Here is a 24566-nt window from a genome sequence, read left to right as displayed (position 1 = left end):
GGAGAGCTCTCATCTCAAAGAGGTGATTCTTCCTTTCCTTCATTATCTACCCATTTTCTCTCCCTCCCCCCACCACAGCTTTTTTCCTACTCACCAACTCCCTTTATCCTCTCTTCATCATTTCCTTCCTCCAATAAATTTGCTGTTTCCTCGGGACTCTTAACTTGTCTCCTTGCTCCTTACATCTGGTCTAGTGTCTTTGGAATTCTGTACCTAATTAAAAAAGGAGCTCAATGGGACTGATCCTTTACTAGGCTAACACCGTAGGCTACACACTGGCCAGGATGCCTCACAACTGTTCTTCTCCTTTAACCCTCAGAACCATCTGGTATATATTTGTCTGCATCTCAAATAAGAAAACCAAGGCTCCAAGAAGTGCAGTCCTGTAGACACGTCGCACAGCTAACAGGTGGTAGAACAAAGTTCCAAACCCAGGTCTTCCACCCCCTGAGCCTTGGTGCTTCCACACTGCACTCTACCTTCTTTGTGAGCTCATAGAAGGCAGGGCAATGTCCAGGCTGAAAGAGAGCTTGAACTGCAAATGAGACCATCGAAGAAGGTGGAAGCAAACCTGAGATTTATAAGAGAAAAGCCACACCAATGTGGGAGGAAATCTGCAGTCAATAAAGTGGATCCTGTGGCATCTTTGTTTTATTTACAAAAATAAAACCACAGTGAAAACAACCACGACATCTCGTGTCTCTATGGTGCTTTAGAGTCTACGAATCTTCCACATTTATGAACTCATTCCTGATGACAACACTGGGCACTGTGTTATTGCTTCTCTTTCACGGAAAGAAACAGACTTAAAAGGGTCAAATCCTTTAAGTGAGCCTGGGCAGGCTGATTTCAAATGTTTTGCTACCGTCTAGCTTTATGATGGGATTTGAGAGCAAATTGGTCCAAGCATCCCCCTTCCCCCCGCCCCCCCCACCAAAATCTCTCTGCTGTCCTTTGGCCTCAGGGGGTAGAGAAAAGGGAAGAGGTCAGTTACTGGGAAGAAAGCTATTACTTTCTCAGAATGTGTTTTTTTGTTCCACGTGCTCAGAACTCACATCTTCAGTCGATAAAAGTTAGCTTTGAGAAAGATTTCCCTTCTAGAATTTCTGTTCAGATGTACATTGAGCTAAAAAGAAAAGATACAGGCAGTTGTAGCTGTAGGAGAATGAGGCAGTGAAGAAATGCCTTTGAATTACCCAATGTGCCCTCTCTTCTAGGTATTGCACTTTCGGGTGTGCAAAGGACCAAAACAAAAGATACAGATCACTTAAACTGGGGCAGAATTAGGTAGTGATAAATGCCTGCTCTCTTGCCTTAAATGATGGCACGAACCGTGGTACATAAAGGTTGAATGATTTGGGAGACATTCGTCTTGATTCTATTCATTATCCCCAGAGGCCATCCTTAGTTACAATCCTCTGTTTCGCAAATCCTTGCCATTGGTCACACTGGAATCCAGCATAAACGGTAGATTATGAACATCCCTCTGCCCAGAGCCCTGCAATTTTCCACCCACCAGCACCTCAGGGTAAAGTGAGGACATAAAGAAGCCTCCAGGCCCCACATGACATGGCCTTTCCCTACTCCCTTCCCGTCCTGGCGGGGCTCCCTCAGGTCCAGCCGTAGGATCTCCTGGCTGTTTGTCACACACTCTAGGCACCCTCCCATCCCAGGGCCTTTCTTCTAGCTCTGTCCTCTTCCCCCGACAGCTCCTTGGCTGACTCCCCACACCTTTGCTCAACTGTCACTTCCTCAATGAGGCACTCTCCTCCTACAAAGCATACACAGCCTCTCAATCACACATGGAAGTGCTCGTCACCCTCCTCCCTCTGCTCTACTCTTTGTTCACACTGTACATATCACCTTCTAATAATTTCCTTATTTATGCTACACACTGTTTATTTTCAGGCTCCATCCACCACCACCACCACTCCTGCCCACCTCCTGATTAATGTTTTGCACCGATAGTGCCTAGAACAGGACCTGGCACAGACAGAGTAGGCACTACATAAATATTTCGTAAATGAATAAATACATCAACGCCCCGAATGGCTGAGACTAATGAGGTATGAGGATGCTCTTTGGCAGCAAGAGAGAATGTGTACAATTACACAACCACACACTTGAAATGGCAACAGTGGACAGCCTTTAGAAGTAGTCTATAACCCAAACATGCTTGGTGATTAAAAGTGTTGGCTTTTCAGTCTGACCTGGATTTCAATTGTTTGCATATGTGACATCTCTAAACCTCAATTTCCTCTATGAAAAATGGTTACTATATTATATAATACATATAATATATATACATCATAAAATGAAGGTCCCTACTTTGTAGGGCTGCTGTGATAATTAAATGAAATTCAGTATGTAAAGCACTTGCCACAGTGCTTGGCATATAGAACTCTTTCAATAGATAACCAATTATTAATAACACTGTTAACACCTGAAAATTCAATATATAGATATCTGGGTATGCATATATCCATCATTATATAGGTAGATATACAGAGTCACCAAAAGCCGTTATTCTGTAATCCTTACCACAATATTTCAATCTTTATGGCTCATAAAGTCTGGACCATGTTACAGATGAGAAAATAAAAACACGTTACTAGTACTTCCTGTAGTAAACACCCCTGGACCAACCCGGTTCAACAATGCATTTTCTGCCCCGGATAGCGTTTCCTCTCTAATCTGTCACTGTGTTTTTATTTTCCCACCCATATGTCCATTCAGAGATGTGTCTCTCTAGAAGTAGCCAGCTGTGTTCGACCCAGTCAGCTGTGAAGAAGCATCAGGAGCTCGTTAAACACAATTCTTGCTTTGCCTCTAATTTGAGTTAAGGAGGAAAAATCCAAAGAACGAACATTCCAGGCAACAAACTTACAGAATATGAACCTTTGAAATAATTTTTTCAAGTTCCCTCTTAAATGCGTTTATTTTGTTTAGCTCAAACAGAAATAAGCCGGTGCGTGTCTTATAGCCTGCCCCCTTTTAAATGGGCTGATCTTTAAGTCCAGAATGGCTTTCTGAATTGTATCTGGGCCTCTCCAGGTATTATCTGTAATCGTATTTCTTCTATGTAGAAAGGTATGCAGACATTCACATCTCTACTTTGGGTTTCAAACGAATTTTACACTTCTCCCAGGGAAGAAAAAAGAAAAGAAGAAGGCATAGTGCAAAAGTTATTTTAGCTGTGGAGTTATGCAAACCTTCAACACATCCCGAAGGTGCCAGCCTTGTGCTTATAAGCAGTTTCAGAGCATTTTAGGTGTTCAGCATAATTTGCACTCTTATTGCTGCACTCTCGCTGTTTGAGCTTTTTTTATTATTATTTTATTTTTTCCTTACCTTGAAAACAAGTTTGCCGTTTCAAAGCAAAAGGGAACTACTGACAAAATATGAAGGTGTTTTATCCTCTACTTAAATCGTAACTCTCTTTCAAATATTTACTCCGGTTTTTTTTGGTGGGGGGGGGGTCCTGGTTTGATCATGCAGGGAGGCAAGCGCAACCTCAAAGCAATAAAAGTTGAGTCTGCAGTTTCCTAGAAAAGTTTTAAAACTTCACATTGGAGCACAGTGTGTCTTGCTGACATTAATTGGGCAGCGAATTAACTTTCCCTTCCCCATTCTGCTTTGTTTCTGCTTCCAGTGACAGTGGTGTTGTTTGCAGCTTTGAGGCGGCAGCGGAAAAAAGAACCTTTGATCATCTCCAAAGAGGACATCAGAGACAACATTGTCAGTTATAACGACGAAGGTGGTGGCGAGGAGGACACCCAGGCCTTCGATATCGGCACCCTGAGGAACCCCGAAGCCATAGAGGACAGCAAATTACGCAGGGACATCGTGCCCGAGGCCCTTTTTCTACCCCGACGGACTCCCGCAACTCGCGACAACACCGACGTCCGGGATTTCATTAACCAAAGGTTAAAGGAGAATGACACGGACCCCACCGCCCCGCCCTACGACTCCTTGGCCACCTACGCCTACGAGGGCACCGGCTCGGTGGCCGATTCGCTGAGCTCGCTGGAGTCGGTGACCACGGATGGAGACCAAGACTACGACTACCTTAGTGACTGGGGCCCCCGGTTCAAAAAGCTCGCAGACATGTACGGAGGCGTGGACAGTGACAAAGACTCCTAATGCCTTGCCTTTTGCCTTTTGCCTTTTCCAGTACGACACCGAAAATAGGTGAAGTGGCTCTTTCTTTCTACTTTATCCGCCGCTCCGTGAAGGGTTCTCTGTTCTACCCGTTCCAAACGTCAGTGGCTGCAGCCGGTGTGGATCCAATGTTAGAGACTTTTTTCTAGTACACTTTTATGAGCTTCCAAGAGGCAAATGTTTATTTTTTAGCGCATCCAGTTAACCATGTCAGCCAGCCCAACAGGCCCCGTGCTGGAGGAGAGCGCCAGGAGTGGTATTTTCCCTCGTTCTCTTAGGGCAAGTTCTGAATGGGCTCAGTTTCCCTGGCCTGGTCTCCCTGCTACACTCCATTGACTCAGGTCAGCTGGTCGCTCTGGCTGTACATTTCACATGCTAATGGGATGAGGGAGGGACTGTGCTTTAATGATAAAAAAATATATATAGTTTTAGTAAGAGAAGTGAGGGAGGAACACCTGTGAAGTTGGTCCTGGTATATCAGCTCACAAGGAGATAATGAACTATATAGATGGGTGTGTATTAGGGGTGTGTCGCAAAGAATTTAAAATGGCATTTGCCCATCCTTTTTGTTCTTCAAGAACTTTATCCGGCACCAATGACTATTCAAATCATCAAATCCACCAACGTTTTAAGATTCTTGTTCCTCTTTTGGACTAGAAGCAAATTAAATGGTAACGTTGGAAAACAACAAACAAAATGTAATACCTCATTCCTTGCCACTAACTCATAATTTGTTATATATTAAACCTGTGAAAGTTTGCCCTTGTACCATATAAAGAGAAAGGGAAAATAGCTAATGATGTTGAAAAAGGAAATATTTAGCCTATTTTAAAGTTCGGGCCACCAAATGTACCACAGATCACTTAAAATTATTTCAACCATCAGTAAGCTAATTATAAAAAAGTCTAATTGTTTAAAATTCTTGAAGGAACTTTTCTGAGACAAATTTTAACTCCTTGTCTGTAGTTGTTGTCAGTATTATTCTAATATACTTGAAAGTAGCAGCGTGAAGTACAATAACTCATACTCTTCAGAGACTTCGTACACAATTAAGTTGCATTAGTAAAGATAGATTAAATAAAACTCAAATCCCGCCCTCAGAGTTTAATAGGGAAATGACAGCCAGCCACACTTGAACTTGAAACCCTGTCCTTCACATCTGGAAACATCTATATATTTATATGACATGATAGATATAGATATATTGTTGAGATCATAGTGAAAAACTACATAGTACATGTTTGGAAGACGCTTACGAAGGGAGAAATGTGATTCCCTTCAATAAGAGTGTTTAAGATTGTATTAAAATGATAGTTGACTTTCAAAAGCATTAATAGTTTTTCATTGTTTTTAACTCTGTTGCTATGGCAACCTTGCCATCTTTGTCTTTGAACTAATGATAAAGTGATGGTCTCAAACTACAACGGAAAAGTAATGTACAAGCCATCCAATCTATTATTTCTCTAATTATGCAATTAGCATCATAGTTATTTTCCAGAGGACCCAACTGAACAGAACTAATCCTTTTGGTAGGTTCAAATCATTTATTTCATATGGCTGTTCTAATGATTTGTATCATTAGAATCTTACATTGTGCAGTCATCAGAAATTTCCAAAGTACTGTAATGAAAACATCGTTGTTTTGAAAACTTAAAAAAAAAAAGCAAACCCAGGCTCTGTGTATATACATATACATATATATATAAATATATATTATGTACTTAAGAATATTCTGACTTCAATTATTAGTCTTAGGGATTTATTTTCAATTAATGTTAATTTTCTACAGATAATGTTATTTCCATTTGGGGCTACTGTCATATTAGTACATACTTTCTATTTGGAAACATACAGTTGTTAAGTTTTAAATAGGTGTATTACCCAGGAAGTAAAGATGGCACGTTTAAAATAAGAGAAATGTAGTCTTTTGGGTTACCCAATTAGAGTGAAAAAGTTTTATATCCATATTCTTCCTTGTGTTTCCGAATGGTTTCCTATTTTGTAATGGACTTCCCTGTGTACTAACAAGTGTTTCATGTTTTCAGGGTTTTCTTTTGTTAGTTCTTCATACATACACACACATACACACACACACACAGGAATGCAAACAAAATACTACAGGAGAGTTTCACTTAAAATGAATATCATAGTCACAGTTAAATGTTGAAAAAAAGATAGCTTAGTAAAGTTAATTAGAAAGAACTAGTTATTTATAGCAATAGAACACCACCTTAATCACATGACTTACTGTAAAATCAAAGAGCTCTCTGTCCTTATGTTTCACATCATGTAATAAATTGTATCAAGAAAGATAGTCCTGTAAAAAGAAAGATATCATGAGAAGTCTTCCTTTTGAACTTTTGGGTTAATTGGAATGTCTGAGGGTCGACACTAGCAACTTCCTATGTTTAAGGGTAAGGTTTATTCTCTCCTCATAAGTGAAAGTAAGTAGTTCTGTAGTGGAACATTTGAGATATAATTGGCAGGGTATATTAATCCCACCTTGAAGGTGGTACAGTGAGCCAAGAACAAGTTAATATGACTAAATATTGAAATTACTGCTTAATCTCTTACCACAAAACCTGATGATAAAGTGAATCTCTAAGAAATTGGATAATTTAAGACTAGAGCTGAATATTTAGTACTAGGGTCCTGTAAGTATTTTACTATAATTAATACTCCCTGATGTCATGGAAATAATGAGAGCCATACTTCCATGATTCCATGTGGGTCTCATTTCCTTCCCACCAAGATATCGCGTCAAGGACCCCAGTCAACATGAATGATTACTGGAGAAAAAAACTAGTTTTCAGCTCAGTTTTCACCAAGTCTCTGTCATGATATTAGATGTTAGTGACAAGAAGGATGGAAGGAAAATGGGAAGAGGTAAAATTTAATATTTGCTTTAGTCACTATGAAACTAAAATTCCTTAATTATAACCAGATCACTTTTGTGAATTGCTTCAAGGACTTTGAGGCCCTTCTGAAATTTTTTCCCCCTCCATTCAAAGGGGAGAGTTTCTTCAAACCACCAAGATGCTCCCTAAGTAAGCTGGGATTTTTAAAATGTTAAACTATTGTACATAAGTTTACAACCCCTTCACTTCATAGCCACTTTCTGCTAAAACGAATAAACATTTGTCCCCAAATAAAAAATGAAATCAAATGGGAGAGAAGAATAGATGGTTCCATGGAACCATAAGACAGGGGCTCTGGGCACAGTAAATAAATGCTTTTTACAGAGCTTTCTTAGCTTTACAGTTTAGTTGTGTGAAGGGAGTTTCAGATACAAATTGACTCCATTTTCAAATAAAACAAAACCTGGCAATTCAATTTTAACTCATTAAAAAAAAAATTCTGGCTTAGTGTTCATTTTGAGCTCCAAAAAAGTTGTACAAAAATTTCTTAAAAGTTGAATCTCTATTTTAGAAGCATCCAAAATTTACAAATCCAAATTAACTTTAGAAAGTTTCCATTACTTTCATTTCTAAGTGCATAAATATTAGATACCCTAATTTGCTGAGCAATACCTTCCATCAAATGCTTTGCCTTGCAATGGGTATTTCATTGGAGATAAATGTATAAACTATGAATTAAGAATTCCTCAATGCTACATACTTGAGGACCATAAAAGTATGCAGCTGAAAAGGAAGAACAGAGTTGGTTCTTGGCCCAAACTAAGTACTTAAATCAGACACACATAAATTCATTTTCCCCAGGAACCAAACCACCAAATCAATTATCTTACCCTAGTCACTAGTTTTAAAGCAACGTAATTACTTGGGAAGAACACTCTAGAAAGTCATGATCCCCATACTATTTTGAAAGGTGTCCTCTAAAAAGGATCGTTTTTAGTGTAATTTCATTTTTATGATTTCGTCTAGATGAAATCTTTTTTGAATTGTGACAGGGAATTAAATAGTCAAGCATTTATGTTTAACACTAAAACCCAGCCCCCTCTATCAGATTGTAAGAGTGGAAAGATTAAGACTTAGTGTATGGATCTTCAGGAAGACGAACTATTGTCCAAAGTCTGACAAGCAACTTTCTTTTCCAGAGAATACAGAATTACAGTATGGCCTCCTTAAAAGTTCAGTGGCTATTATGTTTGCAGCATTTTTAATCTCCCTTTGGCATCTTTATGGAATAGTTTTCTAAAGGGGCAATTTTCTACTAAAAAACATCAGACCCTGATCATGTTCAGTGTGCAGAGGAATACCCTCTTAGAAAGGAAATACATTGACTCACACACTTGTTATAAGTTAATAAAGAGATAGCTCATTTTTAAAGCCAGAAGTTTATGGTCTCTGCATCATCAATTTAATCTCAGCAATGCTGAGACAATCTTTAATCTACTCCCCATTTTGTAATACCTTATTTATGATGCATTTTCATTTTTTAATTTGGGGGGAATGTTAGCCCAACAGAGCCAGCAGATGAAAGTGCCAAAAGGAGGTCAAATGGAAACAAAGCCTATTACCCACTGTATATCAGACAGGACCAAGGCACTTAGCCTGAGAGCCACTGGGTTATTAGATTAATTTCAAAAGAGCTTTTACAAGTTGCTTAATTCCAGTTTTTTTTTTAAACCCATGGACCACAAATTCAAATTTCTCTTCAAATGGGGTTAATTTGACAAATGAGGCATGGATCTAGTGTTGTGGAAAAAGCATTCCGCTATAATGAGATCTTGGTCTTTCTTGCGAGACTATGTTATTTATGTAAATATGTCTAGAGGCACCTTCTATAAGTTTTTAGTTTTCTATGATCTATTAGTTTAGTGTTTATTAAGGAATCAAATGTATAGAATTGCTAAGGCATTCAGGGAGAATGCTGTGTAGCAAACCAACCGATCTGCTCAGAAGAAACGTAGGAACGCTTCAAAACCACCGTATTGTTTTGTTTGTGATTCTTTTCATTGCTTTGAAAGTAAACTGCCTAAGAATAGGCCTTATAATAAATGCTACGTGCGTCTTCAGTAGTACCAAGCTAAGACAATTTGGCATTCTCCTACTGTGATTTGTGATTTTAAACCCAGAAAATAAAAGCTTTTTGGTATCGATTGTTTTTAATTAAAAATACTCCCAAGTATAAATTGAAGCTGACGCCACCCTTGAAGATTTGCTGGCTGTAATGCTCAGTCATATGGTTTTTCTCAGTTATCGCCTGTTATCTCTGGCAATGAGAACACCTGATAGAAACAACCACTGCTCAGCTTTCATCAATATTTCTAGTTGGGTAGATTTTCATAACTTCACAGTTTACATGAGACAGTTTCCTGTATTCGAAGGAGAGGTAAGGATTACCTTACAGCTCAGTGTGGCCGGGCCTTTTGTGGTAGTCAAATGGCAAAGCCACGCTCCTTGAAACGGCTTCTTTTATTTTCCTTTGTTTTCTTAGACGTATACATTTGAAAAGAATGCAATTTAAAAAGTGATTTCTCACAAAGAGTTAAATATGCCTTTTGCAAATCAATTTTTGTAACAAGTTATTTATATGATATTACTTAATAAACTGTTTTTTTCTAACTCGTTTTTTCAATTCTCTCAAACTATTGTTTTTAATCAGAGATTTTAAAAAAAAGTACATGCTGATATACACTTTATCTTTCCAAATCTGCTGTTTGAACCTCTCAAACAGCTAACTAAAGCCAACTTGTTATACAATAATTAGCTTGTAAACAATAGTTTCTCCCAGCCAGCATTATACATCATTGGTGCTGCCCTGAAGACTTCTTACTGCTGGGGCATCAAGAATTTTACTGTTATTTATGGAATTGCTGTATTAAGAAGAAAGCTGTTTTTCCTCATGGTAATTGCTTTAGATAAAAAAAGACAGTTCTATATTTTTGTCCATCCCAAATCTCCATCCTTTATTTCACTCCCATAGAAAAAAAGTGTCTATGGATCTCTGATTCAAAAAAGAAAAAGAAAAAGAGCCAGACCAGAGGGAAATAAGGATAAAATCCTTCCAGCATTCTGATACTATGAGTAAATAAAATGTTTTTAGCATATTCAGAGCTATAATATTTCATATGCTTGTTCTCTTTTAAGCTGCCTATTTCTACAGAGGCTATATCATAATTTTTTAACTGAGAGAATTCATAGCTTTGCAAAGGAGATTTTTCATTTATTCACTCATTTGTTCAAGTAGTGGGCAATCCAATGTGTGCCATGAAATATCCGAGAGTAAGCCAAATAGACACATCTTCCCTTCTCTCCAGAAGCTCATGGTCCAGGAGGAAGGGCTGCCATAAACTCCTAGCTATAGTGTCCACCAGAAGGTTGGCGGGGGGGGGGGGGGGGGGGGGGGAAGATGCCTTCAAAGAGATAGAGATTCAAGTGTTCATAGGAAGGGGAAACGGTTTCTGCCAGGTGGAGGAGGGTGTGGGAGGTTTAGGAATTGGTAGGATTGAGATAAAGGGAGATAAGAAATCAAAAAGAATAGCAGGGGAAAGAAAGAAGAGAGAGGGATGTTTAAGCAATGCCCCTCATCTCAGCAGAGGTTCCCTGAAGAGGACTATGCTTGGAAAAGACACACAGTACCAGAACACAGAGGGTCACTAATACCATAGCAGCTGATTTTTGTTGTTTTTTGTGGGGTTTCTGCCATTGGGTTTAAAGTTAACTTAGTGGAAACCAGAAACCCATGGGAAGGAATGATGGTATTAGAAACATGTTTTTGAAAGATATGTCCATTGCACGGTAGTATGCACGGTGTGCTAGAGCTAAACCCCTCTCCTGTGTCCCCAGCTCTTCGTGACCCCAAGGCAAGCAGAGTCAGCAGGATCTAGGAGACTTCCCTGACCTAATGGTAGAATAGGCAGGAAGAGCAATGTGCTGTCTCAAGGACCCAGCTCAGGAAGCAGTTTCCTGCAAACGTTTAGACAGGCTAAGCCATTTCCCATCACCAAAACACACCACTTCTGTAACAGTTATTAGTGGGTATTAGGGTAATTCACTCTAGCTGATGCAACAGACAAAACCCAAAATCTCCATAAAGTTTGCCTCACTCTTATGGTGCTCAGGGTGGTTGCGAGCCTTTCTCCTTGTCGCCATGCCATTTGGAGCACACTGCCTCCAAGGTTTAATGTCACAAGGGAGGAAAGTTTGCTAGGTGATCATAGGAGATGTTTCTAAGGGGGCAGGGCCCACTCATTGCTATACCACTTCTGCTCACATCTCATTGGCCAGAACTCAGTCGTATGGCCCCACACTAACTGGACAGAGGCTGGGAGATGTAGACAGACAAATACATGTGTATCTGGTGATACACTCTGGTGAGTGTCACTTACATGTAAGATAGACGTAATATGTATCTGCCACTTATAGGTTCAGTCTCTGTCAATCTGGCAAAATCGTTCCCAAATCCTTAGAGTTTTAGTCTTCATAATAAGCCACATCTCATAATCATCATGAGGTTGTTATCAAAAGAGCAAGTAGGAAATCATCCACAAATTCAACCTTCAACCTGAAAACCCCTTTAAAAGCAGTTTGTCTACCATCCCTGATCTCAATGCCCATGGTAGATATTTCTAATCAACTGACTCACAGATCTCCCAGATATAACCTTAGAACTCCTAACAGGGATGCCCCACCAGCCATCAATAATAGAATAATATTGAGCCATTTGCTATCCCAAACCTAAGAGATTAAGTTTTCCAGTGAAAGACTAGTTTTCTTTCATTCTAAGTTTTGTTGACTACCCACCACTGACATTTGTCAAGAGCATTCCAATCCTGAGATTGTAAAAAAATTTGGAATAATTAAGGAAGCTAAAAGGCTCAGCTGCCATTATAATTAGCCCACATCTTTATTTCATAAATCTGAATCAACAAGCATGTGTCTCTTTCTTTGAACAGTTCGGATATTAGTTTCAGCTTGAGGGATGCATCTTCCCTCAGTGATACCCCTGAACTTCTGCATTTATTCTGCAAAAATCATTTGAGAACCTATGATGGGCCAGGCACGAATCAAGGTGATAGGGATATAGGGGTAAAAAGACAGTTACACTCTCTGCTCCATACATACCCTTCCCTCAAGGACTGCCATGATTTAATCTCCCATTATTAATCTTAGTTTGCCTGACTAAACATTTTGTACTGAATGACACCCTGATTCTTTAGATCGCTTTCCTAGGATTCATATTCTTGAATTCAATACTTTTCTAAATATGCTATGAATAGATATGGCTCTTTAAAAGAAGTAGACTGTCTCCTACTTCTGTCTATAATATACTTATTCCTTTTTTTAAATGTCTCTCTTGACATATTAGATCATCTGTATTGCTTCCTGAGCCATTTAGTCTCAAAAACTAAACTTTTAATGGCAAATATGCCTTGTTTGCACATTGGTAAGAAAATGTCTCCTTATAGTCAGTAAAGGATAGGTTTTATTAAAGCTTTTAACTTTGCTTAGCTGCCTGATAATAATGCCTTACTTTTATATAGCCCTTCAGAAATAACTGTTATATATGTGACTTAATATAACTCTCACAAAAGGCCTGCACAATAGGCTATATCATTCCCATTACACAAACAAACAAAGTGGGGTCATTTGTCCTGAAGTCCCATCACAGGAATTAGAATCACTTTTTTAACCTGGGCGCTGCAAGCCTGCCACTGAACCCTACATTTTCCTCTTTGCATACATAGTCCAATCTCATCCGTTTGAGAGAAATATTTATTGGGAGGGAAAAAGGATTCTTTCTTCCTTTATACAAATTCAGATGAGGTTGGATTCTGCTGATGGCTATAGCCTCCAAGGCCTTCCTATCTATAAGATCAGTCCAAATGCTCTGTGAAGAAAAAAAAAAAAGCCTGAGAGAGCAAAAACTGCGCCTATCGACCCTAATTTATCCAACTGATTTCAATTGTAAAATTAGAACAGTGTTCCCAAAGAAAAGTATTCCCAAGAAATAGAAAATTCCACTCAAGACAGCAAGGGCTGTAAGTTGTCTATGTGATAATAATCTTGACAATATCAGTATTTCGGACATCAAATTGTGGTAAACCCTCTGTAGGGTAGCAATGCCCTATAACAGGACAGGGAGAAGGCAAGGAATGAGGACTTTCTGTCGCTCCTTAAGCAATTCAGATTCCATAACTGAGGCAGGAGCTGAGGAGGAAGGAGGGGGACCTGCTCGGGCCGCGAGCACCCATTAAATCCTGGTACCCTCCTCAGTAACATGGTGTCCTCTGTGATATCCCCAGAAAAATCCAACTGCCCAGTGAAGTGGTGTCTGTGTGGCGGAGCACTCAGTAGCTACAAATCTTTGCTTGTAAACTACAAGTAATGTATGTTCCATATTTTTCTATAACTGAGCTTAATTTCTGTTTTGAACCTTGATTCCTGTGAGCAACAGAAAGTCAACTTTAGTCATTTGGGGTTTCTTTCCACAAACCCTCCTGAGATTACAGCGAATTCTAAGAGGCTGAGGGGACATAAAGAGTTGGGGTAACAGGAAGAGGGGGCAGTCAGAGCTTAAAGCCAACCTGCTCAGGGAGCTGGGAAGAGTGGATGGAATGCAGAAAAAAACAGGGGAATTCTCTTAGCCCTCCCCATTGGTCCCCCTACCCATCACAAAATGGGGAGGCTGAAGTTTATTGATCAGAAACATTTCTTTGTTATTGTCATTATTTTTCATTCTCAGGTCAGAATCAAAAGCTTAAGAAAGACACCTGATTCTCTCCTGACTTACGGCTGCAGCAGAGATTCAGAAAGAGCTGAAAGTTGCCTCAGAATGTCACTATTTCAAATTTAATGCAAATTTATAACGCTGTTTTCTTTTGCTTTACTGTCTCAAGCATTACAGAAAGTATTCATTGATACTATTAAAATATATTAAATAATATGTTAAGCCTGAGCCAGTCTTCAGTGATTTCTGAACATCCACATGATGAGAACTTGCCTACCTACTTGATACATAAAATACGTTTTTTTCTTTATCATAAATCAAGAAGATCATGACAAAGCGTTCTTTGATTTGTGAATACATTTACATGAAAAATCTCGCAAAGTTACAAAAATTAAACCACCATTGAATATATATTTAACAAATAATTTATATTGAAAACAATAAACATGTTAAATCCAAACTGTTTGGTTCCCTTTGGATCCAAAGAAATATATCTACCTTAAAAGAATTTGACAAAACGACACCAAAATTCAAATGATAGCTCTCGGGTGAGAAAGGCTGAGAGGCTGATTGATTTTGGCATTAAGACTTAAGCTGGGGCTTCAAACGAGCACTGGAACATACAGCAAAGTCACAGGGATGCTTCTCTAAAATGCAAATTCCCCGGTCCCACTCCAGAAACAAGGAGGGCTATTTTATGTACTGCATTGGCCTCAGGCCATTCCAAACTCTGGAGGCTCCATCTTTAAATGAAACATATTAAAATGTACCCACACTTTATGGGGTAAAATGAATCAAGTTGCAGTTTACTAGTTTACAAAATATTGTTATATACACCATTAGACTTTTATTGTTTGTTTTTTTTGTTTTTTGTTTTATGGGTTTTTTTTTTTTTGCAATTTTCTTCTGTATTTTGAAGTCTCCCTTTTTAAAATGTGGACTTTGGGGGGCTATAGCTCGTCTGAGAGCAAACAGGTACTGTGGGTATTGTGCCTAATGTATCAAAGACATCCTAAAGTGAAGATGGGATTTGGGAATCTGCATTTACAGCAAGTTCCCCAGCAATTTTTATACAGACCAGAATTCGAGACAGACGTGAAGCTACTTTAGTAACAAAGGCAAAGGCATGCTCGAGGAACTGGAGGTATATCAGTCTGACTTAGCACAGAAGGCTCTGGAAAGGATGAAGAGAGATGTAAGTTCTAATATTCTTGCACATGCCTTCCAATTTTCCTTTACCTACTGGATTCAAAGTGTGTACTTATCTAAACAAATGATAAAGGGATTAACACAGGTGCCCTCCCTAGAAAAGTTTGCAAGTTTCCAGTTAAAATACCAGGAGTAGTTCATCTATTTAAAACCTCAGGTGAAGCTCTCCACTCCCCCCACCTTTTTTCCAGAACTTTTCTGGCTACTTTCCCTGCATGTGTCAGTCAATAAGTAAATAACTGAAATCCCTGTAGAGTTGATTCACCAGTCTTCCCAAGCATTTGCTTCTATTTCTCTCTTCTTAAAGTCAGCTGTTATTCTATGAGCCTCAGCTGGGGAGCGCCTCCTCTCCCAGGGCTCAATCAGAGTTCCACTTCAATTAGCTTAATTGGAAGAAGACACAACCAAATTTCCAATTAAAGTTCTAAAGGAGCTATTAGAACAGCTATTTTTGTCTTTTCAGAGCAAGCTCTCCTAATAGTCATTTTTTAAAAGGTAAAAATCCTTAAAGGAGAAAAGGTGAGCATAATCAGATCAATTACCACTGCTAATCATTCCTGGAAGTAGAGTTGGGTCTTTTCACTTAAGTAATTTGGAAGTAAACCACCTGTTCACTCTTTTATTAATTTTAATTATTACTAAATTAATATAGGTATGCTGTCTAAAATGCCAAATAATTCTAGAAAGCTTAGAGCAAAAACTTACCACTCGATCCCATTCCCTTACCCAGAGGTAATCCCTTTCCACCTTCCCAGATAGTTCTTCTAGTATTTACTTCCTCATTGCTAAATAATGCTCACATTAGTTTAAATCATAAGCAACGGTTATTTCTGTGGGTAAAAAGTGGTTAATAAAAACCTCAGATGGTTAAAACTGATGCTACTATTTGTTGGGTTTACAGTTTTGAACATCATCTACTGACTTCCTGCTATGGAGAATAAAAATTTAGATTTACAACAACACCCTCAGTGTATACACGTGCACTCACACACATATGCTCACTTCTCCCCCATCCTTCCAATACAGTTATAGTACAATTAGTACTTAAGAGTTCACATTTACCCTATGTATATATTGCTTACAGATGAGCCTATCATATACTGTAACTGAACTTTCTCATTCAACTTAATTTTTTCCTGAAATTCGTAATTCCCTCTTTTTTTTTAAACTTGCTTAATGTTCTACAGTCTTGTCATAACTCCGTCACAAACTTCCCGACGTGATTCTAAAATTCATCTCAACCATGTAAGGTAATCTCCAGTAGCTTTCTGTTGCTTGCAATAGCACTCCAGAAATTCTCCATCTATCTGATGTCATGAATAATTTCTTAAAACATTTTCTTCTACTTTCGGCTGCTCACCTCTATTTTTTCTGAATTTCATTTCAATGTTTGCTTTGGTCTTTTTCATCCACACTAAAAGTCTTCCTCAAATGTCTAGTGATTATTAGCTGTCTGTTCATACTTAATAGTGAGGTTCTGAAAAGCGAATTAGAAGCTCTGTGTGTCAGCTGGTGGGCCTCACCATAGGGTCACTGAAGGACACTGTGGTTTCACTGGAGCTCCTAGATGTCAGCATTTGTAAATCTTTAGTCTTGGATCAGTTTCCACTGAGACAATACTCGACCTCTTCCCTGGACCCAACCCTGGCTGCCAATATTCAGAGAGTTTTGCATGGGGAAGGAATTGGGAGGATACCAATGTTTCTAATCCAGATTTTTCACTTGATCTATCCTGAAGGACAGCTCTTCCCCCAGCTCTCAACTGTACCTGCTGTTCCTGAGTGCAGGGTCTCTTTGACTCATCTGTTCTAGAGAGTAAATTTCCTGCCTTCCTCTGGGATGGGGAAACAAAAGTGAAGAAAAGTCACTTGGACATGCAGGGTAGGAAGAGGGTCTGGGATCCACCTGCTCCTGGTCCAGATTTACAATCAGTCTGTTTTCAGCCACGCCCCACACCCCGGCAATCATGGGTCCCCAGCACCTCTAATTCTTGACCTTGCCTGAGATCATTATGAATCAGCTTGCTTCTTACTGGATTCCCACCACGTGCTAGAAATTAGGCTTCCATTTCTCCATTCTGCTAGGTAAGTTGCCACCCATTTATCTTCCTTTCATCTTTTTAAATTTTTTAATGTGTTTTTCCTCTACTAATTCCATCAGTGAATATGAATACATATTTATTGTGATAAATATTTGCAACTACCACTTTGAACATGAACAATTTGGGGTTTATAAGTATAGCAGAAAAGGGATAAATAAGCAGTTGTAATAAAATGCTATGATACAAGTATGGGGGTATGAATACCATAAACCGTGGCTTCTGAGAGGAATAATGAGGATGCTAAATAGGGAACAAGAGTCAGTTATGAGATGAGACAAAGAAGAGCCACATGAAATGAACAGCCCGTGAGAGAACTCAAAATGGACAGAGGTCACGGTACATTTAGGTAACTTTTAAAGGTTGGTATGATTGGAGGACTGTGTGAGGGAGAAGCACACGGAGACAGGAAAGTCAAGGAGAGTGGAGGCCAGGTCATAAGGAGCAGAACAAGACATTGTAAAGAGTTTGGATTTATTCTATAAAGGAAGCCATGATAAGACTTAGAAAAGGGGAGCGATAAACTTTTCTTTGGAAAGCTACCTCTGGCTCTAGTGTGGAGAAAGCCTTGAAAGGCCGATGGAACTACAAGCAAGCAGACACAATAGAAGGCTAGCGTGGTTCTTCAGACAGGGGGTGGAAACAGTGGGTGCTGGCACGGGGCTAAGAGTGCTTTTATGTTTACATCCATGGACTCCTGAGAGACTTAGAAGGGTTTTGCTGTCCGACTGGCTTGTGGGCCATCCCTACCTGTTTCCGGACCGTGCAGGTGTGTGGCTTGTGACACCATCAGAGACAAGGTCCCATAAAAGAAAGGATTCGAAGGAAGACAATCTGCTCAATGCAAGCATGCTAAGTTTAAGGTATTCGTGTGACATTCAAGAGGAGAAGTCGAGCAGCAGTTGAATATATAGATCTGAAGTTTAAGAAAGGCAATTTGGGATACAGATGTTTGCTTTGAGAGCCAGCTGTAGAGAGGTAACAATTTCAAGGTATGAATGGATGAGATTGTGCAGGGAAAGTCTGCAGACTATGAAGGGAAGACAGACAAGACAAAACCTATCAGAACACCAGCAATTAAGGGATAAACAAAAACAAAAGAACCCGCTATGTAGGCTGAGAAATATTTTCTCAAGAAGTAGGATGGAATCAGAGGTGTCGGTGTTTCCAACTTAGGGAAAGGGTTATAATAAAGACAGGTCAACAGTGTAAAATGTTACCCAGGGGTTAACTCGGTAAGAACTGACAAGTTTCCGATGGACATAGAGAAAAAGAGGGAGTAAATGACCTTGGATACAACCATTAGCCAGGTTGTTGGGTAAGGATGCAAAGTCCTGAACTTTGCTGACTCGCTCCAGAAATTAAGAAGTAGTGAGAGCGTATAATGGCGGGGATGTGGGGGACCGATAAGATGACAGATTTGGGGTCAGAAGCTTCTAGAGTTTCTGCAGAGAATAGGGGAAAGAGATGAATAAAAAGAGAAAGCTTTCCAGGTAGCATTAAGGTCCAAGTTGTTCAAGACCATGAATTTGTAGTCGCTCCAGTCTCTAGCTTGATGTGATTAAAATTTGAACCATTTCCTTTTTTCCAAAAGCCTAAAAGATGTAATGTGATATAAAGCCATTCACTTTTCCATCAAACTTCTAAGCCACACAGAAAATTTAGGGAAATAGTAATACTGTATTTTACAGAACAATTCAGTGACATATTCAACAGTGTTAAAATTTCAGTCTCTTGACAATCTACTTCAGTTTGGAAGATCATGTTTCTTCAGAGAAAAAGCCTTTTAAATCATTCTCTTAAACAACCTATTTGATTATTCTTGCTCCCTTAGTTTCAAAGGCTATTTATTAGGTCCTTAAAGAATGAGCAGCTTCCTATAAATGGCAAAATCCCCCCTTCTAATCTTGACCACGCTGACAGTTTTTGTTTTAAATCTGTATGATTATTTCAGAAAACAGATGACCTCTATAATCAAGTCAGGCTTATCTCATTTCACTTGGAAATTTTTTTAAAGCATTGGTGCTCAGATTATCTATCCTCAATCAAATTTGGTTTAGGTCTACTTCCATCATAAAAGAGTCTTTTTAAGATTCTCCTTTGTTATTGGTGAGTAATATGTAATGTATCTTTGGGGGGAACAAGGTTATTAAAGGTATGTCTGGTCATGTTATTACCGTACGTAAAGAATAATTTTCAACACCATTTACAATACGTCATCAGTCCTCTTTGCTTCTGCCTCATTGGTAAAGCCCTCTAGGAAATGATATGCACGGTCAATACGCTATGTTATATGTCTTTGTTACCCATCAATGTACCTGCCGCGTTATGTACACAGTAGGCTCCCAATGAATATTTATTGAATACCTGAATGAGTGAATTTTTATATCTTTCAAGAAGAGTTACTCTTTAATATCTATTCTTCAGGAATATCAAGCTGTGCTAAAAGTAATCAAGTATGACAACTGTAATATTTTCCTAAGCTACTTTTTTGTACCTTAAATTTTACATGCTTTCACATTCACTTTCAGATAGCAAGTGCATAAAGCATCTTTTTCATGTTTGCAATGATCCCACATCATCAAGATTCTCAGTGTTGGGCTAGCACACACATTGACCTTGAAATCCCTGGGTACAATGTTGGTTGGTGACTCAGGGAAAGACATTAGATTTTTTAAAATGTTGAATATTGCAGCTGGTTCACTTAATAAAGAGAAAAGAGGTTGAATACCTGGGGGACAAGTATTATACATACACTGAAAGGCAACGCTCATCTCTTCTGAATACATGATAATGGAGAGGAGAACGGTGCTGAGCAAGCAGAATGTTCAGGATATTAGTGTGGATCCTGGAAAAATGCTGCACAATCAATGCTGGCGGAAAAAACGTCTCATCTAACAGCTTTGAAAATACTTCTTTAAAATTTCAAAAATAGGTTATTTTTTTAAAAAGATTTGGGATGAATATTGTTTCTGAATTTGAGGCCCTTTGTGAAAAGAAAACATTGTTTTCTGAATTTTGCTACTTCTGTCTATTGGTCTCTTGTTGGAGAGTGTGACAAGGATAAACAATTGAGGCACAACACCAGAAAGTTCAGGCCAGGAAAAAAGATGTTTTAAATCACTGGTTTAGATAAAAATAATGGTTTTCCAAAAGAGCGTTAATGAAATGGATAACTTTTTACATGCAAAAATATTTTGTTCTAAGTTTACTCTCAACATCCCAAACATCCAAGAAATTTAATGGGGGATTTGCTTTCAGCAAACTCTTGTACTAACTTCTTTTTGTTTCTACATCCATTTATTCAATTGTTTCTATAAAGCATTTGTCATGCACCTGCTCCATGCAAAGTTCTTTAGAAAGCCATGTCAGAAATACAAAAGAGAGGAGGATTCTTGTTTATCCTGAAAAAGTTGTTAAATATTTTCAGGCTGGGAATGGCTCAGCATCGTTCATTAAAAATGGTTGTACATACTCTCACCAGTTAGAAGAAAAAATCACTTGATACCTCTACCTATTTTACCTATGATGGATGCTTTTCTAACTAGTCTGTTAGGTGGCTTGAGTTAATAAACCCCCAAGGAGAAATTAATAGGCTATCTTTCCATTTGTAGAATTGGATACATTGAATCATGCTTCTAAGTATTTCAAAGTCTTTTACTTTGCATTGTTTTGCTTAGAGTGAGGAAACAAAAAAAGGTTGACACTTTTCCCATCTGTAGTAAAATTTTTAAGAGACTAATAATCCAAACTACTAGTATCCCTCCTTTATCATTTGAATTACTAATTCCTTTCATAGAATTAGAGGAAAAATTATAACAAAAAATAAATATTTAAGCATTTCTTATTGGTGTAAAATAGCATTTGATGTAACTACATGTCATTGGGGAGTAGAATCATTTGATATATATTTTTTGTTGCTACCTGTTTCTGTATCTTCTGTGGAGGAAAGCTTTGTAATTTTTTTTTAGATAATTTTCAAATTTGGGAGGAAAATAGTACACCTTAAATGTGTTAATAGAGCAGTGTTTTTATTATAACTTTCATAGTGTTCATTTGATTAAACAAAATTATGTTACCAACAAATCTGCATCAAATATTTTTCTCAAGTATCAAAATAACTTGTAATTAAGGAGCATACTTAATTATCAGAGTTCATCATCCTTTGAGAATGCATGTTATATCTGTAAAACCAGGTATAACAAAACATATGAACAAAAATACATGATATAAAACCCTGCACTTTTAAAATTGGCCTGACATTTTTTTTGAATTGTCAATCGTGAATTAGATACTCACTAGAAATAGGAAAAAAAAAAATGACTTTAAAATGCTAATAAGCTGGCTGGATAAACAAACAGGCAAACCAATGAAGAGAGGGCAGTGTTCTTGTAGACTGTTGAGATGTGTGCCCAGCCTTGACTGGCTGAGGACTGACAATCCCACCCCAGCACGACTGGGGTCTCCTGGCCATAGCTGGTTAGACATTTGCTTTTGCTAGCTCCAGCTTTGTTTCTGTTACTTACAGACTTACTTACATAGTTTTGTTTGTATTATTTTGCATAGAGTGAGGAAAGTAAAAGGGTTACTTTTGTTTCTGTTAACCAAACAAAATGTTACTAAGAAAACCGATAAAAGTGGTAGTTTGGGGAGCAAACAGTAGGCAATGGTCAGATCGCAGAGCACTTTGCTCAAACACCAATCTATTGACAGCAGATGGAAGTCCATCCTGTCTTCCTGCAACATGGCTGAGGAGTAGAAGCTGGCTAGGGCATATCATGTCCAAAGCACCACAGGTGGAACAAAGACTCCAAGCTACCAACCACCAAAGCAATAACCTGCCTACTTCCCAGTGTTCCCTCATGAAGGAAACCAGCCAAGACCTTGACATCACACCCTTTTCGTTCTGTCCTTCAGCCACTCACACAGGTGTAAGGCTGCCATCCACAGCTGACCATCCTGTCTTATGCTAAGTACCCTGCTCCATGGTGCTTGTGAGGACATTCTTCAAGGGAAGGTGACTCGTTTTGTCTGCCACAGAGGGCCATGCCTTGCTGGGCCTGATGACCAGTCCTCTCCATTCCCTCATAACCCACCCGAACCCATTCAAGGCCATTTCAGCAGCACCTAATAGACCAGAACCACCATCCCTCTGTGTTAACCTTTCACAACTCTCTCTAGACTCAAACTAACACTATGCGAAAGGCCTTGTTCTTCCCTATCATTAGACGTGCATCAGGTAAAGCCTGTAAACCCCAATGTCTCTACAAAATCAAATTTCAGTGAGAAGGGGCAGAGGAGTGATTAGACCATCTTTCCCAACACCTCTGTATTGCCTACACAAATTCCGCCATCTCTGCTCCAAAGCTGGTCATCCCCTAAGACGACAAGAAACATCGAGTTATACCCTCGGACCAGGACTAGACCCTGTTGGATGCACATCTGCTTGACCCTGGTCTGAATCCAGGGTCTCTCTGACTGTTGTGAAAGTGGTTGTCAGAATCTGTGAGTGAGGAAGGGAAGAAAGCCCCCATGAAGGCACCCAACTATCTAATGAAGAAGACTCTGTGAAAAAAGTGTCCATATCTAACTCATAAAACACTTTCTAGAAGGGATGATGTTCAAATTGAGTTTTAGGGATGAATACCAATTTTCCCGAAAGACTTGGCAGTAGTCTTCCAAGCATAGAGTGGTGCAAAAATATGCTTCCCTGTAGCAAAGGCGAGTAATTTAGTATGACTACAGCCAATGATAAGTGTGGGAGAAATTCAAGCAGGCAATACTATGCCAAGGAGTTTGAATTTTCATCTGAAAGTATAAGAGGTCCTTAAAGGAGCTGAAGTAGAAAAGTTACGTAGTCAAATTAGGCATTCGGAAACTTCAAAACAAGAGCAAGTAGAGAATTGAGTATAGCCCTGAGTTAGGAGGTTACTATACTAATTTAATCAAGCCGTAATGAAGGCTAAGAGAATAGATCATAAAAGTTCTCATTACAAGAAAAAAAGAAGTGTAACTGTGTATGGGGATGGATGTTAATCAGACTTGTGATCATTTCCCAATATACATAATACCAAATCACTATGTTGCATGCCTGAAACTACTATAACATAATATGTCAATTATATCTCAATAAAAAAATAAAATTTAAAAAGTAAAGAAGTTTTCTAAATTAGACCACTCAGTGAGAATGAAAACTAGGTAATATTTTGGATGTACATGTAAGAGAACGTGTTGCCTAAGAGTGAGGAACAGGAAGAAGTCCGGGCTCAGATGACTACCAGCTTTTCCTGGTCTGGTGACATGAGGACAATGGCCAGGCAGGGAGGAAAAGAGTTATATCTTGGCTTAGTCACTCTTTGCAAAAGCACTGCAGTATTCCCTACCTCTTCCCATCCAGAATTTATCATCGTATTTTTCTCTGAAACATATCAAGCTAGTGAATGATATTTATGTATTACTTTTCCATTGTTACGTAAAAATTATTACAGGCTTGGTGACTTGAAACACCTGCTTATTAGCTCTGAGTTTTGTTTTTTTTATAAATATTCTTTTAAAAGATTTTATTTATTTATTTATTTATTTGAGAGAGAGAATGAGAGAGAGAGAGAGAGAGCATGAGAGGGGGGAGGGTTAGAGGGAGAAGCAGACTCCCCGCTGAGCAGGGACCCCCCCCCCCCGATGCGGGACTCGATCCCAGGACTCCAGGATCATGACCTGAGCCGAAGGCAGTCGCTTAACCAACTGTACCTCAGAGTTTTGTAAGGTCAGAAGTCTGGCATGGCGAGGGCACCTGGGTGGCTCAGTCAGTTAGCTATCTTCCTTCAGCTCAGGTCATGTTCCCTGGGTCCTGGGATAGGGCAGCGTCGTTGGGCTCCCTGCTCAGTGGGGAGTCTGCTTCTCCCTCTACCTCTCCCCCCAACTTGTGCTCTCTCTCTCTCTTGCTCTCTCTCAAATAAATCAAATCTTAAATATATATATATTTATATATATATATATTTATATATATATATATGTAAGTCTAGCATGGCATGTCTAGGTTCTCAGCTCAGGGTCTCACAAGGCTGAAATCAGGTGTCAGCCGGGCTGGGCTCTTATATGGAAGCTCTGGGGAAGAATGTGCTTCCAAGTTCATTCAGGTTACTGGCAGAATCCAGTTCCTGTCTGGGGACTTGACATTTCTTTTTATTCTCAACTGATGTTGAGCCACTGATGGGAGCTGATTCCATACACACCGCAGAAATGCAGCAGGGCATGGAGGTTAAAAGTACAGGCTCTATAACTGAAGAGTAAAATTGAGATAGTAGAAGTACCTTCATAAGGTTCCTGAGGATTACCTGAGTTGGTATATGAAAACCATTTAAAGCAGTGCCCAGCATGTAGTAAGCACTCAATAAATACCGGCCATTGTTATCATTGATATTGTTATCTGTGGTATTATCATTCCCATTATATGCCTCCAGGA

The 24566-nt window shown here is 39.0% G+C and overlaps 1 protein-coding gene across 2 annotated transcripts in view; it reads left to right on the top strand.

Annotated features, from left to right (window-relative positions):
- LOC114204810 (cadherin-6) overlaps positions 1 to 4143 on the top strand; it is a 48961-nt gene extending 44818 nt beyond the window's left edge. For both annotated transcript variants that reach the window (XM_028098013.1, XM_028098014.1), the window contains one exon: positions 3653 to 4143. In XM_028098013.1, the coding sequence (XP_027953814.1) occupies positions 3653 to 4143 (491 nt within the window). The remainder of the gene's footprint in view (positions 1 to 3652) is intronic.
- Positions 4144 to 24566: the final 20423 nt, after the last annotated feature.

Source organism: Eumetopias jubatus, unplaced genomic scaffold (genome assembly GCF_037043125.1).
Source record: "Eumetopias jubatus isolate StellerSeaLion01/CBP00866 unplaced genomic scaffold, mEumJub1_p1.0 scaffold_5, whole genome shotgun sequence".
Classification (NCBI taxonomy): Eukaryota; Metazoa; Chordata; class Mammalia; order Carnivora; family Otariidae; genus Eumetopias; species Eumetopias jubatus.
The sequence above is the reverse complement of the archived record's forward strand: the minus strand, read 5'-3'. Positions and strand labels throughout refer to the sequence as shown.